A 23651-nucleotide genomic window follows, 5' to 3' on the forward strand; every position below is an offset into this window, starting at 1 on the left:
TCACAACTGCAGCAACAATCCCCACACAGCAGTTCCCCTAGAGAATGTGCTCTATGCTCGGCCAGGCGTGGTGGCTCATGCCTGTAATCTCAGCACTTCGGGAGGCTGAGGCGGGTGGATTACCTGAGGTCAGGAGGTCAAGACAAGCCTGGCCAACATGGTGAAATCCCATCTCTACTAAAAACACAAAAAAATTAGCCAGGCGTGGTGGTGGGCGTCTGTAGTCCCAGCTACTCGGGAGACTGAGGCAGGAGAATTGCTGGAACCCGGGAGGTGGAGGCTGCAGTGAGCCAAGGTCTCGCCATTGCATTCTAGGCTGGGCAATAAGAGCGAAGCTCTGTCTCAAAAAAAGAAAATGTGCTCTGCGTCAAGTGCTTTATAGAACTTTCCTTATTTAATCCTCACAAAAGGCACACTGCCCGCCTCCCTCCACCACCCCTCTGACATCCTAAGCTCGCTCCCCTCCAAGGGTCTTTGGATTTCACATCCCTCGTCCTTATATCTGACCCCTCCCACCACACTTCCTTCAGGGCTCTGTGCCACACACATGAGCAGCAGGCCTTCCCTGACCACCAGATCCACACGGCATCCCCTCCCACCCGGGCTTCACTCTCTAGCCCCTCTTCCTGCTTTAGTTTTTCACTTAGCACTTATCACCTCCTGACGCACTATACTCATGACATATTATATTCATCAAACATAAGACTCCATCAACTTTAAGAGCGAACACTGTGTACCTCTAAAAAGAATAAAAGTGCCAATCATAACTACCTAATACCAACTGTATCAGAGACGTCCAAATGTGAAAAACTGCGCCTCTCAGAGTCTGTGAAATATGATTTATTTGCTTACTGTCCATCTGCCCCACTAGAATGAAACCCCCACGGGAGCAGGGACTCATTGGTAGCGTTTGCTGCTAGCCCTAGACCAGACGGTCCGTCCTCAACAAATACATGTTGAAATGAATTACACCAAACCAACCTCCTTGAGGGAGGTACTACTGCTATCTCCGTTGTACAGATGAGAACAACTGAGACACAAAGAAGTCAAACAATTGTCCCCAGATCACACAGCGAAGAAGCCCCTGGATTACAGATAGAGAGTTCAGCACATGTTGCTGCCAGAGCCAAAATCTTTATAGTGTCCCATCGTTTTAAAGAAGCTCTAATTTATTTTTATTTTAGTGTGTAATTTGGACATGGTGTGTGATAAAGTAAGTCTTGGGCGGAGCTATCTTTCAGAGTCAGTTCACTAAGAAGTGCGATGCTCCAGTCTATGGGATGAATATCTGAAAGCCCAAGCTGTTTCGGTCACTTGGTCTACCCATACTATGAGCTCACGTAAGCCACGCCAGACTCAAATAAGGTATCCGAAGACCAGGTGTATCCGATTCACTTAAGAACAAACATTAGAGACTGCTGAACGAGACTGGCCGCTTGCTGGACGCACTGAGCACTGCCTATAGTTCATAATCAAGATTCCGGGTAGAGTAAGACATGATGGGGCCTAGGGGTGGGGGCGGGTATACAGTGAAGGGCCCTTCTCCCTCATTGTAATTCCTCATAATTAATTTCTATAGTGCCTCAAGGCGAGAGCTTTTCATTAGAGTGCCGTCTTCATTTGAGTTTCTTGCAGGCTAGGACCTCTCTCTGCTCCCTTTGAAGCATAAATGAAACAGCTTCCAAAGAGCTCTCTGATCCCTCATGCTGGACCATTACAAACATCCACAGCTGAGCACTCCTTTTTAATGAAGTGTACTTTAATTTGTCACCTGCACACCCATTGGTCTGTCTTTATTGGCTTGTAGCTGTTTGTTAATTGGTCTGCTTGCCAAATTCATCCAAAAGTTCCACGTCAACTGAGGTATGTTCACTGAAGGTCTCCAACATTTTATGACACCAACGCCAGATAAAACAGAAGTACCTAAAGACCTTCAGCTGGTGTCACATAAAGCTCATTATTAAGGGCAAAACCCTGTGTTTATGCAATATCACAACAGCTAAATTTAAATTTGCCAGCAGGGGCCCAGGAAGCGTAAATGTATGACGCTGGTAGGAGCATCCGCCTCCCGAGAACTTCCCTGCTTTCGAACACATTACACCATATTACTGGTTCTCTGCACGAAAGTGCCATAATCTTTAAAGCAAACAGACAAGAAGACCAACTGTCATCCATCCCAGTGGGAACCCGAGTTGCAGCTTCTGATGTCTCCTATTAGGTGCTTATTCCACAAGGGTCACACAAAATGCAAGAAAGTTCCCAGGGGCTTGGCACCAAAGCAATAACGCCCGACGCTGGCGAGGTCGAGGCTGGTGACGAGGAGGGCTGACTTTTGGGGATCCATCTGCCACATGCCAGGTGTCTCAGCAGGATCATTGTCTCTACTGGGAGGGGGCACATATCTAGCTCACTGGAAATAGCTGATCCATAAGGAAGAAGACCTTAAGATTTCTGGTGGAATTCTTGCACAAGTGGATTCTAAGTCAATATGGGCCTATGTTGTGCTAAAGATAACAGCAACACTTACCTTCTGTTAAGTGCTTGCTGGGTGTTAGGCACCGCGCAGCATCTTTTACAAACGATATTGCATGCATGTCCATCCCTAAATCGTTCAATCTCATTGTCCCATTTTCTTTTCTTCTCAGTACTAAGCACCGTCTGATGAAATTACTTATGTATTTTATGTTCTTATTATCTACTCCCCAACTAGAATGTAAGTGCCATGGGAGCTAGTACCTTGTCTTTCTTATTCCTTGATGCTTCCTTAGCTGCTAGAATGTTTAATTAGCATGTAGTAAGTCCCCAGTAATGTGGGGTAGAAATGATGTGGAGGATAAATGATTAAACAATTCTATGAGCGGTATTATTACTGCCATTTTACAGATGAGTAAACTGAGGCCTGGAGAGAAAATTGACTTGCCCAAGGCCACAGACAACAACTGGCAGAATGAGAACATAAACCTGGGCCTGACGATTTTAAAAGATGGAGCTCCTGGGCTACACTATACTCCCCGCTTCACAGAGACAGCCTGGAGCTGTCTTTTTCTGGAGTGCAAATCTTTCCAAGTACAGTGAGTTCACTTTGGTAACCTGACGTTTGTCATGGTACCAGTATTTATCACACAGACATTGGCAAAATGTTACACGTCAGGCTTCTTCGTTCAGAGAGCTGGTTCGTGAGCACGCTTCTGGGTACAGTGGTCCCTCTAATCCTTGGTATCGGTTACCTGTGGTCAGCTGTGGTCTGGAAATACTAAATGAAAAATCCCAGAAATAAAAAATTCATAAGACTTATATCGTGTGCCGTTCTGAATAGATGACGATGAAATCTCATGTCCTGGTCCATCCCACCCAGGCACGCCGGAGACATGCAAATGCTTCCTTTGCCCAGGGTCCCTTCTGTCTATGCTACCCATCCCTTACTCACTGGGTAGCCATCTTGGGTGTCAGATCAACTGTCATGCTTGTGTTCAAGGGACCCTTACTTTACTTAATAATAACCTGGCTGAGCGCGTTGACTCACACCTGTAATCTCAGCACTTTGGGAGGCCAAGCCGGCTGGATCATGTGGTCAAGAGATCGAGACCATCCTGGCCAACATGGTGAAACCCTGTCTCTACTAAAAATACAAAAATTAGCTGGGCGTGGTGGTGCATGCCTGTAGTCCCAGCTACTCAGGAGGCTGAGGCAGGAGAATCACTTGAACCCAGGAGGTGGAGATTGCAGTGAGCTGAGATTGCATCACTGCACTCCAGCCTGGCAACAGAGCGAGACTCTGTCTTAAAAAAATAAATAAAAATAAAAAATAAATACTGACCACAAACACAAGAACAGTGATGCTGACAACTTGGACATATAGAGACATAGAGAAGCCATATAGTGCTTTTTTTAAGTGAAAAGGTGAAAGTTCTCGACTTAAGGCAAAAAAATCATATGCTGAGGTTGCTGAGGTCTACAATAAGAACTAATCTTCTATCCATGAAATTGTAAAGAAGAAAGGAGAAATCTGTGCTAGTTTTGCCGCTGCACCTCAAACTACAAAAGCTACGGCCGCAGTGAGGAAGTGCTCAGTGAAGATGGAAAAGGCATTCATTTGTAGGTAGAAGACAGGAGAGAAATGGGCTCTGATTGATGGCAACTGGGTTCTGCACTAACCCAGGTTTCAGGCATCCACTGGGGGTCTTGGAAAATATCCCCCACAGATAAGGAAGGACTGCTGTCTTTGTGATTCAGATGTCCTCTGCTAGTTCTGCTGTTTGACTTACTAATCCTTAAGTTCTCCGAGACCCCTTTTTTCCTCCTGATCCCTGTTCCCTGAATCCACTTTTTTCTTAACGTCCAGAAGAGGAAGCAGGCCAACTTCTGGGGCAGGCCAAGGGGAGCTGCGGCTGTCTCCGTGGTTCCAGCACTGCCTGAGTCTCTCCTCGTTCCTCATAGACTGACACGCTGAGAGCCCTGGGCAACATGCAAAGCTTTTCCAGGGTAATGTGTGGCTTCGTGAGCCCTCCCTTCCCTGAAGGCCTCCTCTTTCCTCATTAATCTTTAAGAACTATAATTTTTAAGGAAGGGAGGGTACCAGGAGGCTTCCCTTTTCACATCTCTCGTCTGGTTTGGCTTGGGAGTTTGTGTTAGTTTGGGAGACTGAGAAATTCTTGGGAACTAGACAGAGATGGCAGAAGGTAATCGATCACACAGGCCCCCCCATCACAGGACGCCCATGCTGGCACAGGAAGCCCGCCCCTGCCCCATGTGAGAGCTAAGCTGCTTGGAAGCCAGGGTGGCAACAAATCTTTCAAGAGGCTGTTTGGAAATGCTTTATGGCCCGTAGGGTTACAAGGCTCTAGCTGAACAAATGGAAAAATTAGTCTACCCTAAAATAGCCAAGGCAAGTAATTTCCTATCACCTTGTTTTTCAAATGTACTTAACATCTAGAATCTGGGCTTCCCAAAATATGGATAAGGGTCATCAGTTAAAATGGCAACTCGGAGATAAAAAATCTTCCACTTTAACAGTCACTCATAAAATGACACCATCAGCCCTGCTGTTTGGCCTCAGAGTTAAGAGTCCAAAAACAACAATGATTAAGTATTCGTGAATTTAACAGACTTGAACCAGCCAACGAGCAGGACACTCATCCTTTGTCCCCCAGGGCTCAGCAGCTGACCCTCCGCTCTCTCCGTAGAAGCTTCTCAAAAGCACGTATCTGGGGTTGGCTCCACCCCTGTGCAACAGTTTGCTTTTCTAGTTCCTTTCTCCAAATGTCTAAACTACTTATTCTACAAAGTACCGATGACAATCAGATGGCAATCGGTCTGTTTATGTCTTGCATGCTTTTCTTCTTTTTCTCTTTCTCTTCCTTGAATCCTTTTGCTCTTCTCATTCCCTTTATTCATTCATTTCATTCATTTATTGATTCTATTCCATTCCTTCAATAGAGATGATATAATATCTATATATCAGGAACTAAGAATACTAATTTATAGGATACAGTTGGAAATTTGGCCCTCAGAGATCTTACCCTTGGGGCTGGCGGTGCCACATAAGTGTGAGCAGAGGGGCAGAGCAGGACATTGCAGGCTGCACGGGACTGATGCCTAAGAGCTGGAGAAGGCTGCTTTTGACCTATGACCTGGGAGACGAGCAGATGCTTACAGGGGAAGTAAAGGAGAAGAGTATTCAAGATTGAGCAAACGGCAGGTGCAAAGGTCCTGTGGCCATGGGCAGTGTAGCACAGCAAAGGGGCTGAAATTCGCACTCTACAGTTCAAGTATGAGGTGACCAGCAGCAAGGAGGGGTCAGTCTATGGGAGCCTAACACACTGTGATCATGGAGGCCTAGTGTACCCGGAGGTAGAGCTGAATGCAGAAAGTGATGGAAGTGTTGGAGCAGAAAGTGTCACAATTAATTTTTTAAACAAACGGAAGGGTTAACTCGTTCTCTACCACACAGTCACAGCTACCTGGGAACAGGGGCTTCTGAGGTTCTCAAGCAAGCCTGGTATCATTATGGAATGAGTAATCTGGCCTCCAGGTGGGGGTTGGGGGAAGGATGATCATGACTCACACGAGCCTGAAAATAAACCAGCCCTGTAACTTTACAGGCAAATGAGAATAAATGGAATCTCTGGGGCTCACTGCAGTTAGCCTTTTTTCCTTTTTGAGGGAGAGAGGGCAGACACTGAAATGGGGAGGTATGCTCAACAACAGAACATCCTCCCCTACCCCTTTTGGCAGGCAAATTTCTTCACAGGCCATGAATAGGAGTCACTAAATTCTAAACCTAAGGTGAGAAGACAAAGGTTGATGAATGTGCCCGGGTACTGGAATCCAGACCCAGAGAGCACGCAGATCACAAAGTTCAGACTGTGACAATCTGTGAGCAACACGCTCGCACACACGCTAACCCACACACAGGCCCTCCCTTTCTTTTTTTTCTTTTTGAAAGAGATGGGGTCTCACTCCGTCACCCTTGCTAGACTACATTGGCGTGATCATGGCTCACTGCAGCCTCAACCTCCTGGGCTCAGACAATCGTCCGGGCCTCAGCCTCCTGAGTAGCTGGGACCATAAACGTGCACCCCACGCCTGCCTGCTCTCCCTTTGTTGTTGCTGTGAACTATCAGTTGCAAACGTCAGTTCCTAAAATTCTCATGCCTAAAAGGCAAAAAAAAATTAAAAGTGACCAAAAGATGAGACAGAAGCATATTTAGGAAAGTTGGGGGAGGGGGGAGCTCAGGAAAAAAAAAATAGAAAAAGTCTGTATCAGTCAGTCAAGAGGAGTCACAGATCCAAAAGTCACATCTTAAATATGTTTCAGTATTTCATGGGTTTATAAACTTCTCCAGTATTTTCATGGGCTTAAAGAAAACTATTGCATACATTTTGTTTAATTCTCTAGAAAATCTTGCCCTGCTGTTATCACTTGAGGAAGTGACTAAGGTTGGTCCTTCATTGACCAAACACTTAGGTTACAAAGCCTAAGTCCTTTTAATGATGCGTAAAACCACACAAGGGGCTGGATTAGCTTGTCCAGTGTTAATTAGAACCTTTCCTGGACATTCTTTCTCACCCTCTATTTCATGACCAGGAACAGTAAAGCCTAATTTTCCAAATTTATGTTAAATCCAAGAGGTTAAAAAAATTTAAGGCTAGTTAAGTGGAGAAGAAGCTGTGTAAAGAAGGCTGCTAGATGCATATATGCCCTCAAGTCAGGCCTCTCAAGCCAGCGGTATGCAGGGTCCTCTCTGATGTCTTGTTATGGAAGAGTTCTCTGGACAACCCAGGCAATTCTATGCGTTGTTTAGAGTAAGCATTTTTCAAAATGGCTCCTTCTAATAACCAACAATTCCAAGCAATGATGAAAGTCACCATCATTTGTCAAGCAATTTGGTAACATCTAAAAACATTTCCCCAAGAACTACTCCCCCAACACACACACACACACACACACACACACACACACACGTGCACATGCACACACGTGCACACACACACACACACACACACACACACACACTATAGTTTTCTTGAGTCACCTTCCAACGCCATCTCTGTAGCAAAAGCTGTCTCTGGCAAGGAGCTGGAAATGAATCAATCCTGGCAAAACAGCAAACGATTCTGGGGCACAGAGTTAAACTTTGGTAGTTTTTCTTTCCTTTCTCAATTGTACTTTTATGCATCGCTTCAGCTGGGAGAGGGAATGCACACATTTAGTTGGGGGTTTATGAGTTCATATTTTATAATTAACGTTGCCAACAGGGGAGTTTGATTAATATCAAGCAGTGGATTTTGAGTAATGTTCCATACAAATTGCCAAATTTAGCAATAAAATAAATTGGTTATGTGAACATAATTAGTAGGATGACTACTTAAAATTCAAAACTGAATGTGAATAATTCCAATCATCTGAGCCACAAATCCATTATTTGTATAGAAGGGGGAAAGTATAGCAATTGGGTTTTATTTTGCCCTCCACCACAGTGCTACTCACCAGCAAGCTGAACGAAACAAAACTTCTACAATAGGTTGTGGCAATATTTTATAGCCACTGAGAAACACACATATACAGGCATGCACACACACAAAGGGAATGTGAAAAGATTGCTAACTGCGAATTTCCATTATAAATTAAAAAATCTATAACAAAATTTTCAACAAATGCTGCACTACATTTTTCCAATGTGCAATACATAAACCGCTAATGCACAGTTTTGCAGCAGAGCTGTTTCTCTGTAAATACTCACAGTACCTTGTTGTCACCCTGGACTTCTCCGAGCCTTTGCTGAAGTTCTTTAATTTCTTCTCCCAGATGTTTATTTCGGTCCTGAGACTCTCTCAGCAGTTGTGCAAGATTAGCCTAAAAATATCAACACGTTATGAAATACAATCAGAAACGGAGGCCTGGATAAATGCCGGGTTATCGGGCTTGCTGATGCTGGTATCCAAGCCCCGCTGAGCCACACAAAGCCCATTAGAGGAAACGCATGTATGAATCCAGCCAGTATGCGAATCACACCACTGCAATGGCATGGAGGAAAGTGAAGTTGGCCGTGAACCTCAATGTGGGGATATTCGTTGTTTCCAGAATGGCTCACAGAGGTGGTACTTGAACAAGACTGACTTGGAAGAGTCAGTGTTATTTGCCTTAAAAAAAAAAATGTGAGGCTGAGGCAGGAGAATTGCTTGAGCCCAGGAGGCAGAGGTTGCTGTGAGCCGAGATCACACCACTGCACTGTAGCCTGGGCAACTGAGCGAGACTCCATTTCAAAAATAAAATAATAACCTGAGAGTTTATCACTAAAAATCCTGAAAATGGACACAGAACTAAATTCTAAAAATTGGGCCAACAATATATTAAAAGAAAGCTTCATTTTCTTGTTTAGATAGCTTCTTTTTTCTTCAAACACATGTTGCCTCATAAGCTTTTGTATGTGAACTCAATGTTCAAAATTTGGATTACATTTCTAGGGGGAGCCAGAAAAGAGGTCGGTGACAAGTAAGAATTTTCAAAATCAGGATCTGGAAAAAATGCAACAGTTTTCTGGACTGGTTTTCCCTTCTTTATTTTCTTATTCTACCTCACACAGTACTAAATATCCAGGATAATCGCTCTCTGTTCCCATCTTCACGGCATCATCCTTTCCTTAAGATCTACCTCCTGTCGCGATCCAGGTCTCTTGGGTCTCCATGGCTGGTCCATTGGCCTGCCTCCCCTTTCGGTGTGGCTCCGTGTCACAGCTGCTTGCCCCTTTCCCCAGAGCATGCAGACACCTTTGGCCGTATCCTCGCCCCTTTCCCGCATTCCCTGAACCTGGAATTTCTGACTGCCCCCGCCAATGCAGCTACCTACTCCTCCAGCCTTTCACTCACATTTCTCCTCTCTCGAATGGCTTCTTGTTCTTCTGTACTGTTCTTATTTTGCTAATGGACTTTTCCTAATTCTCACCTGACTTATCACCTTCTTATTGAACCTTAGCAAGGAAAGACTGCAAGCTATTGAAAGGCAGAGATTCCGCTTTCTACTTCCTCTGCTTCCACGTGCTCCGACAGCGCTTGGGTAAGGAAGAGTGTTTTAAAAGCTCATGATGAATAAATGAAGGAAGAAAGGAGAGAGGGAAGCAAGGAATCCAACAGGCCCTCAGGAAGGGGGAAGCATTCCAGGAGAGTCAAACAAGGGATATTAAAGATGATCTAAATAGTAAAGGATCCCCTCCTGCTACAGCTGCAGAAATCCAAATCCAGAGAGGTCAGGGAACGAGCCTGACTGGAATGGCTACACTTCCAAAGACTTCACTGCTAATACTTGGAGGAATATGTAACTATGCTGAGTACTAAAAAGAGAATGAAAGGAAAAGATGACAATTCCATGTTGGCTCACGTCCCGTATCTCACTTGCTGGGATATCCTGTTGTCTCACTTACACCTACCAAGTCTCCCCACTTCGTGCTCTCCTCCCTGTGGTCCCCCACACAGACCAGGCATGATCCTATCTCAGGGCCAGGGCCCTGTTCCCTCTGCTGGAAATGTTCTCCCTCCAGAAAGCCTCTTGGTTCACTGCCTCACCTCTTTCAGTCTTTGCTCAAAGGTCACCGTCTCAACAGAGTCCATCTTGACCGATCGATTTAATACTGAAACGTTCCCCCGTGCTACCTTTTCTTTGATTCTGGAGCACTTGCCATCGTTAATACACCATATCATTTACTTCATGGTTCATTGCTTACTGTGGACTTCCTGTCTCCCTCTTCTTACTGAAACATAAGTTCCATGAAGGGCAAGGGACTTTGTTGTCTCTACTGACCTCTCCCAAGCACCTAGTAGATGCTTCATAACTATTTTTAAAATAAGAGGCAATAAGCTGAGTGTGGAGGTTGCACTCTTCCTAGGAGAGATTGGGAAAAATAAGAGCGAGTACCAAGACTGAAACCAATGCCTGGCATGGAGCCTTGCATAGAAAAACATTCATCCCCAGCCGGCCACTGTGGCTCATCCCAGCACTTGGGAAGCCAAAGCAGGTGAATCACCTGAGGTCAGAAGTTCAAGACCAGCCTAGCCAACATGGTGAAACCCTGTCTCTACGAAAAAATACAAAAATTAGCCAGGCTTGGTGGCACATGCCTGTAGTCCCAGCTACTCAGGAGGCCAAAGTGGGAGAATCTCTTGAACCCGTATGGTGGAGGTTGCTGTGAGCTGAGATCACACCACTGAACTCCAGCCTGGGCAACAGAGTGAGATTCTGTCTCAAAAAAACAAAACAAAACAAAACAAAAAATCTACCATTCATCCCCATTAGCTCTGATCATTTAATCAAGCTCTGATCTCCACTCATTTATTTGAGAACATTGCTCAGTAATTCCATCGAATTTTTCAGCCCCCTATTTGCAAAGCTCCTATCTTGTAATATTTGAGTTCTAATTTTCCCAGATTTCTGTTCTCCAAAGACAAAAAATTGGTGATGGATGAGGAAAATTAAAACCTATTTTGTGGGTAGGAAAACAAAGAAACAAATGAACAAATGACTGCTTTTGGAAATTTCCCTGAATGGGAGAAATCAGACGAGGCAGCATTCTGCTCATGCCACTTCCTGGGCTGGGTGACCTTGCAGGATTTTCTTAACCTCTTCAGTCACCCTATCTGTAAGATGGAGCTAGCAATACACAGTGATTTAATCTTTAAATAATGAACATGGAATGCCTACCACAGTGCCTGGCATCCAGTATGCGCTCAATAAAGGTGGGTTACGTCCCTCAGCTGTGCCCATCTCACGTCTCCTACTCCAACACTCAGTGAACAGAGCTGCGCGGATGCAGAGAAGGCATAGTTGGACACAGCTGACTCCTTTGCGATACTGCCCCTTCACTGTTGATTATTCATTCATTCATTTCTCTAACAAGTATTTATTGGGCACCTGGCATCTGCCAGGCACTGCTTTAGACCTGAAGATACGGCAGCAAACAATACAGACAAAACCCTTGCCCTTGGAAACTGCATTGAATGGCAGGCATCACATTAACTATATTATATTACAATAGAATATATAATGGATCCATGTGTTAGCTGATAACATGTGGCAGAGAAAAATAAAGCAGGCAAAGGGAATAGAATGAACTGGGGAAAAGGGCCACAGAAGTCCTCAGTAAGGCCTTAAGTCAAGACTTGAAAAAGGCAAGAGACAGAGCCTTGTAGATATTGTGGAAAAAAAGTCCCAGGCAGGGGAAAAGGCAAATAAGCTTCCCTCTCTCCCTCTCCCCATCACGTCTCAAAACTTCCATTTCAAAGTATAGTTCAAGGCCACAAGAGCAGGCTGACCCTTCCAGGGACTATAGTGAAGTCAAGAGATGACTCAATTCTTGATTTTCTTTTCCTGGTTCCCCCTTTCCATTCACAGCTTTCCTTCCTTAGCTCAAGGTGTCACGTGTGGGTGGCCTCTGCCTTTCCTCCATGGAACTCCAGAACGTTCCCCAGACATTAGCTCATTGATCCTTTCCCTTGGCAGCAAACATTATCCCTCCCTACCAGATGGAGGGCCAGGCCACCAGGCAGCAGTGACTGTCCCTGGGGAGTGGCGGGAGGAGCAGCCCAGCGCTTGCTCCGTCTGGGAGCTGGCTGCCAACTGCACATTCAGGTGACTCTCAGCATCCCCTTCTGGAGGACGTGAAGCAAAATTCACCTAAACCTTCATTTAGCCTTCTGCTAAATGGCAAAGAGTGGCCCAGAGAAATGTCTGTAAGACCAACAATGAAAATGTAACAAAAGACAGGGGGAAAAAGTCTCCAACTTCCCTAACTTTCCCTTTTTAAATCAATATCTCCTTAGTCTCTGGTGGGTGGGAAGACCCTGACAGTCACTGACAATGTAACTGCAGTGGCTCCATTGGTAGTTACTGTGTTAGTAAACCAGTACAAGTCAATCTATTGGTGGGGAAAGACCAGTTCTCTTTTTCCAATCCACAATAGATCAATACTTTTATAAAATCTAATAAAAATGAAGGACTAGGCAAATAAATTTAAGAAGACAAAAAGATAAAACCCTAAGTGTATATCATTAAATAGACATAAAACCATGCTGTCAAACTGCTATAAAAGTTTCTGAACACTTACTCTCAATTTCTGTATGTATCTTGTCGTGAACCAGAAACAATTAGGTTGCATCCTGGGCCTCACTTTAAAAAGCATTGAGCTCAAATGGTTTTCCTAGAAATGTGAAAACTAGAGTAAGGAAGACACTCAGTATAAAAGTCGGTTAATAATTCCAGTGATGGCCAGGACAGACGGTGGGCTGCTTTGGGAAACATTTATTTAGAGATCCAGTGATGTGATTACAGAACATTATTTACTCTACAGCCTGGCTTAAAAGAAACCTACCAAAAGCCAGGCATTTCTATATTGGCTGCAAAAAATGGTTTATTAAAATCAGAATGCCTCCAAGAGTGAGTTCCCTGTAAATCTACCCCAGCTTTAAACTTGACCCCTGGAGTTCAGTGGGGTGGGGGTGGCACTGAAGCAGGTGACAGTAATTTTCTTTTACATGTAACAGGCTAGATTCCTTATCAACACGCAATTCTTTTCTATTCAGTCCCTCCACCTTCTCAACTCCAAAACAATGACTTTGAAAACTAGAAAATGACTACTCTGATAGGGCGCCTAATTCCTTGACATATACATTAAAGAAAAACAAAAAAAAGAAAGTAGTCCCTTTCAAAGTGCTCGAAATAGAGGAGGAAAGTTCACACAATTCTTTTGACCAAAAATAACACCCATGACTCACACGCATTCACTATAACAATCCATCAAGCTAACACACGGTGCCTGCTTATAATTTATCGGTTATGCAGAGTGCTTTGTCTCCCTGTTACTGAGAAGGACTCTGTGACCATCAGTTTAGAATAGCAGCACTATGTAAAGGAAATGTCAGAGAAAAAGTGGCAGCCCACCTAAGACCGGGTTTCACAGGGAAGGAAAACAAAACCAAGAAATGATTTCCTCTAAATCTCTGGGGGCAGGAGGCAGCATAAATAGCAAAACATAAAAAGGTTTACAAAGAAGCTTCTTTTAAATATTCAGATCAAGCCAGGGCCGACACTAAAGGTTGACATTTTTGCTCTGATAATAGTGGAATGTTGAATATAGTGGGATACACTGTAGAATCCATATATTTAAGTCACTCTTTCTAGCTAGGAGTTTATTAAAATTGTGATGGAAAAGGGAGGGAAGAGAGATTTGATGGAAACATAGCTGTGAGATTCAAGGCCGAAAGGATATGACAGCTCTCCATTCTGAAACACCTTCCTTTGTCAAGGAACAACTCAATCCCCAATTACAAATGATGTCTGCAGAAGCAATTCCCCAAAGCCAGCCCCTGGCGTGGGAACTGGGAGGCCCTGGAAATTCTTTCTGGACAGGGATGATGGCTACAAATATGGACAGTTGTTGTGAAGGTAAAGACCAGGGAACTGATAGAGTCATTGGATCTCACCCCAACCTCTTCCTAACTGTTTGCAGAAATTCTCAGCGAGGTCGGTTAGCCACCTGTGAGTGCGGAGCCAACTCACTACCTTTCTGTAAGTCCTGCTGCGCCCTGAACTCTAGCTCTTGCCTCTACCACCATTCCAATTCCCCTATAAATGCTGCAAAATAGGTCAGAATGGTTTATTCTACAGATGCAACATGTCTTTTAAACTTATAAGAACCAATGGGAGGTTTTAAAATATAGACAGTCCCTGATTTAATGATGGTTTGACTTCTTTCAACTTTACAATGGTGTGAAAGAGATATGCATTCAGTAGGAACTGTACTTTGAGTATCCATACAACTATTCTGTTTTTACACCTTCAGTACAGTATGAAAAAAAATTACACTTTATAAAATAAGTCTGAGATGATTTTGCCCAACCATACACTGATAATATATGTAAGTGTTCTGAGCATGTTTGAGGTAGGATAGACTAAGCTAAGCTATGATGTTGAGTAGGCTGGGTGTATTCAACACATTTTCAACTTGCAACGTTTTCAGTTTACGACAGGTTTATCAGAATGTAACCCCCTTGAGCATCCCTTTATGATTAAAGCCCGCAGCAAAATGTGCATAGAAGGGACATAGCTTAAGATAATAAAAGCTATCTATGACAAACCCACAGCCAACATTATGCTGAACAGGGAAAACTTGAAAGCATTCCCGCTGAGAATTGGAACAAGACAAGGATGCCCACTTTCACCATCTCTATTTATAGTACTGGAAGTCCTAGACAGAACAATCAGACAAGAGAAAGAAACAAAGGGTATCTAAATCGGTAAGGGGGAAGTCAAACTGTTGCTGTTTGCCAATGATATGATCCTATACCTAGAAAACCCTAAAGACTCCTCCAAAAAGCTCCCATATCTGATAAATGAATTCAATAAAGTTTCAGGATACAAAATCAATGCACACAAATCAATAGCACTGCTATGCACCAACAGTGTCCAAGCTGAGAGTCAAATCAAGAGCTCAACCCTTTTATAATAGCTGCAAAAAAATTAAGTACTTCAAAATATCCTAACCAAGGAGATAAAAGACTGCTACAAGGAAAACTACAATGTACTGCTGAAAGAAATCAAAGACAACACAACCAAATAGAAACACATCCTATGCTTTTAAATAGGTAGAATCAGTGCTGTGAAAATGACCATACTTCCAAAAACAATCTATATATTCAACACAATTCCCATCAAAATACCATCATCATTCTTCACAGAACTAGAAAAAACAATCCTAAAATTCATATGGAACCAAAAAGAGACCATATAGCCAAAGAAAACCAAGCAAAAAGAACAAATCTGGAAGCATCATGTTACCTGATTTCAAAGTATACTATAAGGCCATAGTCACCAAAACAGCATGATACTGACATAAAAACCTGCACATAGATCACGGAGCAGAATAGAGAACCCAGAAATAAAATCAAATACTTACAGCCAACTGATCTTCAACAAAGCAAACAAAAACATAAGGTGGGGAAAGGACCCCCTATTCAACAAATGGTGCTGTGATCATTGGAAAGCCACATGTAGAGGAATGAAATTGGATCCTCATCTCTCACCTATATAAAAACCAACTCGAGATGGATGAGGGACTTAAATCTAAGACCTGAAAGATTAAGACATAAAGATTCTAGAAGATAGCATCAGAAAACCCCTTCTAGACACTGGCTTAGACAAAGACATCATGACCAAGAACACAAAAGCATATGCAACAAAAACAAAGATAAATAGATGGGACTTAAATAAAATCTTCTGCACAGCAAAAGAAATAATCAGCAGAGTAAACAGACCACCACAGAGTGGGAGAAAATCTTTGCAAACTATGAATCTGACAAAGGATTAATATCCAGAATCTACAAGGAACTCAAACAAATCTGCAAGAAAAAAACAGATATTCCCATTAAAAAGTGAGTTAAGGACATGAATAGACAATTCTCAAAAGAATATACACAAATGGCCAACAAACATATGAAAAAATGCTCAACATCACTAATCATCAGGAAAATGCAAATCAAAATCATAATGCAATAACACTTGACTCCTATAAGAATGGCCATAATTTAAAAATCAAAAAATAATAGATGTTGGTATGGATGTGGTAGAAAGGAAACACTCTCACACTGCCAGCGGGAATGTAAACTAGTACAACCACTATGGAAAACAGTATGGAGATTCCTTAAAGATCTAAAAGTAGATCAGCAATTGATCCAGCAATCTCACTACTTGATCCAGCAATCCCACCACTGGATATCTACTCAGAGGAAAAAAGTTATTATATGAAAAACAGGCTTGCACATGCATGTTTGTAGCAGTACAATTCACAATTGCAAAAATATGGAACTAGCCCAAATGCCCATCAATCAATGAGTAGAATAAAGAAATGTGGTATATATATACCAAGGAATACTACTCAGCCATAAAAAGGAACAAAATAATGGCATTTGCACAATCTGGATGGAGCAGGAGACCATTATTCTAAGTGAAGTATCTCCAGAATGAAAAAACAAACATTATAAGTTCTCACTGATACGTGGGAGTTAAACTATGAGAACACAAAGGAAGAAGAATGATACAATGGACTCTGGGAACTCGAAGGGAAGGGTGGAATGGAGGTGAAGAATAAAAGACTACACATTGGGTGCAGTGCACCCTGCTCAGGTGATGGGTACACCAAAATCTCAGAAATTGCTACTAAAGAGCTTACTCATGTAACCAAACACAACTTGTTCCCCCCAAACTACTGAAATTAAAAAAAAAAATGTAACCCTCTTGTAAGCTGAGGAGCATCTGTGTAATCATGTATACTGTTTGGCAATGACCGTGATGTGAAGCGAACCTATTTTGGATGATCAAATATTTGACACTGGTTCACAAGAAAGGGATTTCAGGATACTAGTTATAATAAATGGCCCTAAATCTTTTAGATTTGGGAGAGAAGTTTCCACTGTATACCATTTCTATCCCTGCTGTCAGAAATGAGAAGATGGACACGAAGGGAATCAGGACACACCACCCTAAATGATGCCACTTTGGCATAAGGAGTCTTCTGAGCTGAAGGCAACTGACAATCAACAAACAAAGGAAGAGCTCTCTGCACTCCTTTTTCAGCCTAAAAGCGGGCATACATTTCCCTTTGAGCAGGTGTCCCCTAGTCCAGTAGGGGAAGAAGAGAGAGATTCCTACCACCAGAGACATGTCACTGATGACAAGTGACAGTAAAACTGTTGACCCCTCAAAGTGATAAACGTGTATAATGGACTGAAGTGATAATACCTGCTGTGGCCAGGCACCCCTGAGTCCTGACCAGAAAGTGAAGTCACATGGCAGCTGAGACAGCGAGTACACACCCTCCCGTGGAGGACCAACAAAACAGCAAAGCAGCTGGGCACGGTGGCTCATGCTCATAATCCCAGCACTTTGGGAGGCTGAGGTGGGTGGATCACCTGAGGTCAGGAGTTCGAGATCAGCCTGGCCAACAGGGTGAAACCCCGTCTCTTCTAAAAATACAAAAATGAGCCGGGCATGGTGGTGGGTGCCTGTAATCCCAGCTGCTCGGAAGGCTGAGGCAGAAGAATCACTTGAACCTGGGAGGCAGAGGTTGCAGTGAACCAAGATCACGCCACTGCACTCCAACCTGGACGACAAGATGGAAGTCCATCTCAAAAAACAAAACAAAAAACAAACAGCAAAGCGACTGACCCTCGAGAAGCCTGTGTACAGCTTCTGCCTGTGATAACACTGAGGTCTCCTCTCCATACCATCAGGCGTCACCAGAAGCTCTGCCCAAAAAGAGCAGCAAGCCCTAATGGTCAGCATTTTTAGAAAATTCCGGGCCTGTCTAGTTTGTGGGTGTGTGGGTCTCCCCAGCTACTCGCTGTGGCTTGTCCCCCTCTCTCTCATCACTGCCTGTGTATGCACTCAATATACTTACATGATTGCTGGTGTGTGAAACCGTCACAATAAATCGTGAATCTGAAAACATTTAGTTGGCCACTGATTCATTGTGAAACCTCTTGGCCCCTGTTGGAGTTAACACAACTAGTCTGATTCAAACCTGACACAATATTCTCCAAAAACAAACCTTACTAAAATAACCCTTATTTTTCATTATTTTCTCCCATATATTTCCTGGTTGCTTTTCCATAATTCATCATCACTCAAAGCCCAAATCCCCTTTCCTCTGTTAAAATGGCTTATAAGCCCCTGAGTCTGCTTCCTGAGCTGTATTTTTTTCTGTGAATTCCCATTGCATGTAAAATATTAATAAAATTGTATGCTTTTTTCCTCCTGTTAATTTGTCTTTTGTCATTTAAGTCTGTATGCCCCAGTCACTGAACCTAAGAGGAGAAAGGAAAACCTTTATTTCTTCCACAGACAAAACGAAAACAAAGTGATCAAAGTTTAAGAGAGGCCAGGCGCGGTGGCTCACACCTGTAATTCCCGCACTTTGGGAGGCTGAGGCGGGTGCATCATCTGAGATCAGGAGTTCGAGACCATCCTGACCAACATGGTGAAACCCACTCTCTACTAAAAACACAAAAATTAACCGGGTGTCGTAGTTTTGCACCTGTAGTGCCAGCTACTTGGGAGGCTGAGGCAGGAGAATTGCTTGAATCCAGGAGGTGGAGGTTAAAGTGAGCAGAGGTTGCAGTGAGCCGAGATCCCACCACTGCACTCCAGCCTGGGAGACAGAGCGAGACTCCATCTCAAAATAAAACAAAACAAAAACAAAAAAGTTTAAGAGACACCTTTTAACCTTGTGCTATTCTAGACACTGGAAATAGAAATCAGAAGGGTAGGCCACATATTTTCACCTGTGTCCTTAAATGTTTCAGACCAGTAGCCGAGAGAGGAAAATGCCAACATGCCAGGAAAAAATCCTGCAAGTTGAAACTGGCTTTGCAAAATTATGACAGTAAGAGAAATCTGACCTGGCTTCTGGCCTCACACTGGCTGTCTTCACTCATTCCCCAGCGTGGGCCAGGCAAACTTTGGGAGAAATTTAGTTTATAGTTTAAATAATAGTCCTTCTCAAAAACTAAACTGCTCTTGTAAAACTAATAAAAAGCCACCAAGTTAGAAGGACAGAGGGGCCTGAATCCTACTGAAAGACAGGTATCGTTAAATAATTACCAGCCATTATTCCAGAGATCACAAGATCGGCGCTTTCCCCAATCATTCCTGCTAATAATGCCACTATTATAGAACCTAAGATTGGCCATTTGAGATGTCTTTTTAGGTTTTTGCATTTCCGACAACTGGATAACCTCACTGGGACTAGCCAACAGGTCCTGAGGCCTTCATGCAGGAACCAACTTAGACCAGGAAGACAGCATTGACTCCTTTGATTATGATTTCATCTCAGATCCAGCCAATCAGCACTCCCACTCCCTGGGCCCCTAGCTGCCAAATTATCCTTGAAAACCCCTAGTCTCAAGTGCTCAAGGAGAGTGATTTGAGTAATAAAAAAAAAAAAAAAAACTCCTGTCGCCCATTCAGCTGGCCCTGTGTGAATTAAACTCTTTCTCTATTGCAATTTTTCTTTTCTTGATATGAACCCATTGGGCAGTATGAAGTCACCCAAATCTTCAGAATTTATTAAATACAGTTGATCCTTGAACAACAGGGGATTGAACCACACAGATCCACTTATATGTGAATTTTTTCAACCGAATGCAGTTCAAAAATATAGTATTCACAGGAAGTAAAACCCATGGATATGGAGGGCCAACTCCTACTCACAGGTTTTTCATGGCTGACTGGGGCAACTGAGAATGTGAGAATTCTGGTATACATGGGAGTCCTGGAACCAATCCCCTTTGTATACTGAGGATTGACTGTATATGTAACTTCACCAACCATAATACAGAAACAATGTATACCAGAAAGTCTGGTAACATACCTCTCAATTTGAAAACATATGAATGAGAACTAGAACTCAAGAATGAGAGGAAAACAAGAGAGAGAGAGATAGACAGACAGACAAGCAAGCCCTTGGCTTAGGCACTTTCTCAAGAAAAATCAGGAAAAAGAGAATGAGAGAGAAAAAGAGACCAGGTTTGTACATGGTATTAAAAAGTCTGGTACTCTGGGACCCTTTAATCTATACCTTCAATATGAGAAAGTACTAGATTAAGCAAGAATACATTTAAAAAAATGTTTGATGAAACATCAAGTGTTCTTGAGAGGTATGATTGATAGCAAATTTAATTGCAGTTTCCACTCTGCTGCTTTGGTCTGATGGTGACTCCTGTGTTAACAGGAACAGAGTGGAACTTGCTTTGCTTAGCAAGGGCCCCCTATTCACAGCAACTGCCAAAGTGATGACCTTTGCTACAGCGACAGCTTTCTTATTTACAAAAAAACAACCACCGGAGAGCTTATTCGTACATATTTTTTGGCTATGCAAGGAGACCTTAGCAGCCTACTGCCACTTCTAATCTCAAAACACACACTTGTGAATAAATGCACTCCAGGCCTCACAGGCAAATGCTTTTGAATAGGCTTGGGAGGTTGCTATTTAAATAAATGTTTGCTTAATCTTGGCCATTATGATTCTGCATCTGCCACTTAGTGGCTCCATTAATAGCTCCCAAGTTCTTTAGACTCACTGAGCCTAAATTTCCTCATATATAAATTGGGGGGTGCTTCCACCTTCCTTACAAAATTGTTGCAAGGATTCAAAGGGATTATAGCAAGGTGCATTAGTCCTCACAATAAAGTTGCTGTTGTTATGATTTGGGAGTGTTCTAAGGGGCTGGACCTGGGATTTCTTCCTAGTTTCCCTGGTGTAATGAAAAAGTCATACCATTCAAAGTGATATAAAAAGAAACATCTCAAAGCACTTGAGATCTTTGAAGGAAGTTTTAGGTTCTGAGGAACAAACCAGGACAGATATACAAAGTCACTGTGATTTGTAGTCACAGGAGACTAAAATAAGCTTGACCAAGGAGACTTTTCTACTGAAATGAAAGGCTCCTTCCTATCTCACAAAGGGCCACTCTACGCTCTGATTTTTTGAGAGTTGTCATCTTGGCGCATGTCTCCGTGTAAATAAGCGATCACTTTTTAGAGGCGAGAAAGCAATAGATCCCTCCTCAACCAAGAGAGATACATTTCACGGTATGTCTGAATGAAATCAAAACAGGAAAAGACAAAGATCTTAAAGATGTGTTTGACTATTTATTCAAGGAGTTTTCACAGGGAAAATGTACCTCTGTGACCCTGAAGAATCCCGTTTATAAGAAGATTAACCCAAGATAATTTAAATTCCCCTTTGTCTGCTTTACAGGAACTGCTTATTTAGCAAAAGAAAAATATTTAAAGGGTCGTTTGAGATCTTTTGGTGATCTCGCACTGCAGTGCAAAGGGGCGCTCTGTGTACACTTCTGCCTGAAGTCACAAGAAGAAATTTTCATTTCAATATCCCAAGAGAAGCTATTAGTGCAATCACTGTTGTCTCAATTTCTTCACAGCTTCTTTAACGGATGATTTGCCATTGGAAATTGGTTGTTTTAAAAAGGATTCTGAGTTCCAAAAGAAAGCCCCAACAACTATATTTCTGGAACTACAACTGTAGAAGTTCTAGTCTGTCCTTTAATGCAAAGACCCAAAAAGCAAAAAAAAATACGGCGACGAAAAATAAGAAATAAATATATATATATATATATACATATATACACACACATACACAATATATGTACACACACACACACACACACACACACACGCGTGTATGTATATAAACCCAGATATTGGTTGCCACAGGAAAGAAGATTGGCTTAGCAGGTAAAAGTGCCTAGTTCAATTTCTGGTTCTCCACCACTCCTAAGCAGACGGCTTTGAACAAGGCACTTAATCTTAAGACTTCCAAATGGGCTGGACTGAACATTGACTATGGTTCTTCCCAGCTCAAACAGTCTAACAATTGAATATAGAACAAAAAACCTGAACTATGACACTGAACTATAAGCTAGTGAGGTCTGGATTCTAGGCCTTCTCCATTAACCTGCTCTGTGTTCTTGGATAAGTCACAGGAAAAATTTAAAATATCCAGTATTCATTGAGCACTCTCCAACTAACAGGCAAGGAGCATCACAAACATTGCCACCACAATTCCTCCTAACAGCTTTACAAACACATCTCAATATTATGCCCATTATGAACAGGAAGAAATTGAGTCTTTGAATGGTGTAAGGTTTGACCACACTGTGGACAGCATGGCAGCCCCATGAACCTCACATAAACCTCTGGAGGGCCTTCCGGAATTAGAAAACCTGAAGTAGCCGGAAGGAAGACCGATCAACCCCTGCGACACCTAACTAACCTGAGACATTCCTCTATTGTTTCTTATTCCGGCCTCAATTGACAAGGCCATTGGACTTTGTAACTGACCTTGGCCCAACCTCCTGACTCCACACCCTACGACCCCCTCCCAGCTTGCAAACCTATGACCCCCTCCCAGCTTGCAAAAATCCACCCTAAAGTAACTTCTGTAACTTTCCACTGCCAACCCCAAACCTATAAAACCAACTCCTAACCCACCGCCCTTTGCTGCACCTAGGTGAATAAACAGCCATGTTGCTCACACAAAGCCTGCTTGGGGGTCTCTTCATTCAGAGCACACGTTTTAATAAAAGGTGACACAGTTTGCCCAGTCAGCAAGTGTAAAGGTTAAACTTGAATCCATGCAATGCAATTAAATGCCAGAATCTAAGCTCTCTTTTTATTTATTGCTAACTGATGCTGCCTTGTGACTTTATGAAAGACATACCTCCCTGTGTGACCTCACAAGAATGTTAGGAGATTACATGCAGGCATGCATATATACATGGACTCTGTAAAGTACATAGTGTTTCAAAGACTAAGAATGTGGTATTGTTTTCTATCTATAGTTGAGAAGAACCATCAATACATTTAGAGCAGTGGGTCTTAAATGTGGTGCATGGAACACCAAGGATCTGTAGATATGTAGATTTCAGGTCTGTGACTCCATGAAATTGAATGCAATTTTTTTTGCGCACATGCATCCTGTTTTAGAGCAAAGACCCGTGACTTTCAACAGATTCTCAAAGGTATCTCTGATTCACATCACAAGAGTATAAGAACCACTGGTCCAGAGAAATGGAACTGAAACAAGGAGAAAATCCAACAAGGAGTGATCATTACAATCTTTCCCTCTGAGTCAAGAAACAAACAGAAGAGACCAGTAAGCTCAGATCACAGAAATTCAACCTTCTGGGTCAAGAAATCAAGGTCACAGCTTCGAGGCCAATAGTCAACAATATGCTCATCGTGGCATCTTCTCCTTTTCCTATACATACATCTCATGACCTCCATGTCACATCTGTTAACTCAGCAGCTGGTTATTGTTCCAGTGCCTTCTGCTTATATAAGGTGTGTTTGCTTTGCATCTGGAGGGGTAAATACTTCCCCTGCTGTGCTGCCTCTGGCATAGAGATTTAGCAAAACACAGGAGACCCCAAGTCAGGGTGTGTGCCTCGATCCCCGTCCTGCTGGTGACACGGTTTAGAAACTAATTGTGCCTCTCCTTTCCAAGACTTGCCATGTACACCAAAGCTTTCTGCTTCTGGCTAAATGGAAAGTTTCATGACAACCACCCCTAAAAATTTAATGCTGC

General features: G+C 42.8%; 1 protein-coding gene across 2 annotated transcripts in view; it reads right to left on the reverse strand.

Annotated features, from left to right (window-relative positions):
- CCDC149 (coiled-coil domain containing 149) overlaps window positions 1-23651 on the reverse strand; it is a 108327-nt gene that overhangs the window by 39773 nt on the left and 44903 nt on the right. For both annotated transcript variants that reach the window (XM_032273497.1, XM_032273494.1), the window contains exon 4: window positions 8249-8356. In XM_032273497.1, coding sequence (XP_032129388.1) covers window positions 8249-8356 — 108 coding nt within the window. The remainder of the gene's footprint in view (window positions 1-8248; window positions 8357-23651) is intronic.

The sequence above is a fragment of the Sapajus apella genome, unplaced genomic scaffold, assembly GCF_009761245.1.
Source record: "Sapajus apella isolate SASKATOON/1434 unplaced genomic scaffold, GSC_monkey_1.0 scaffold5, whole genome shotgun sequence".
NCBI classification, from domain to species: Eukaryota; Metazoa; Chordata; class Mammalia; order Primates; family Cebidae; genus Sapajus; species Sapajus apella.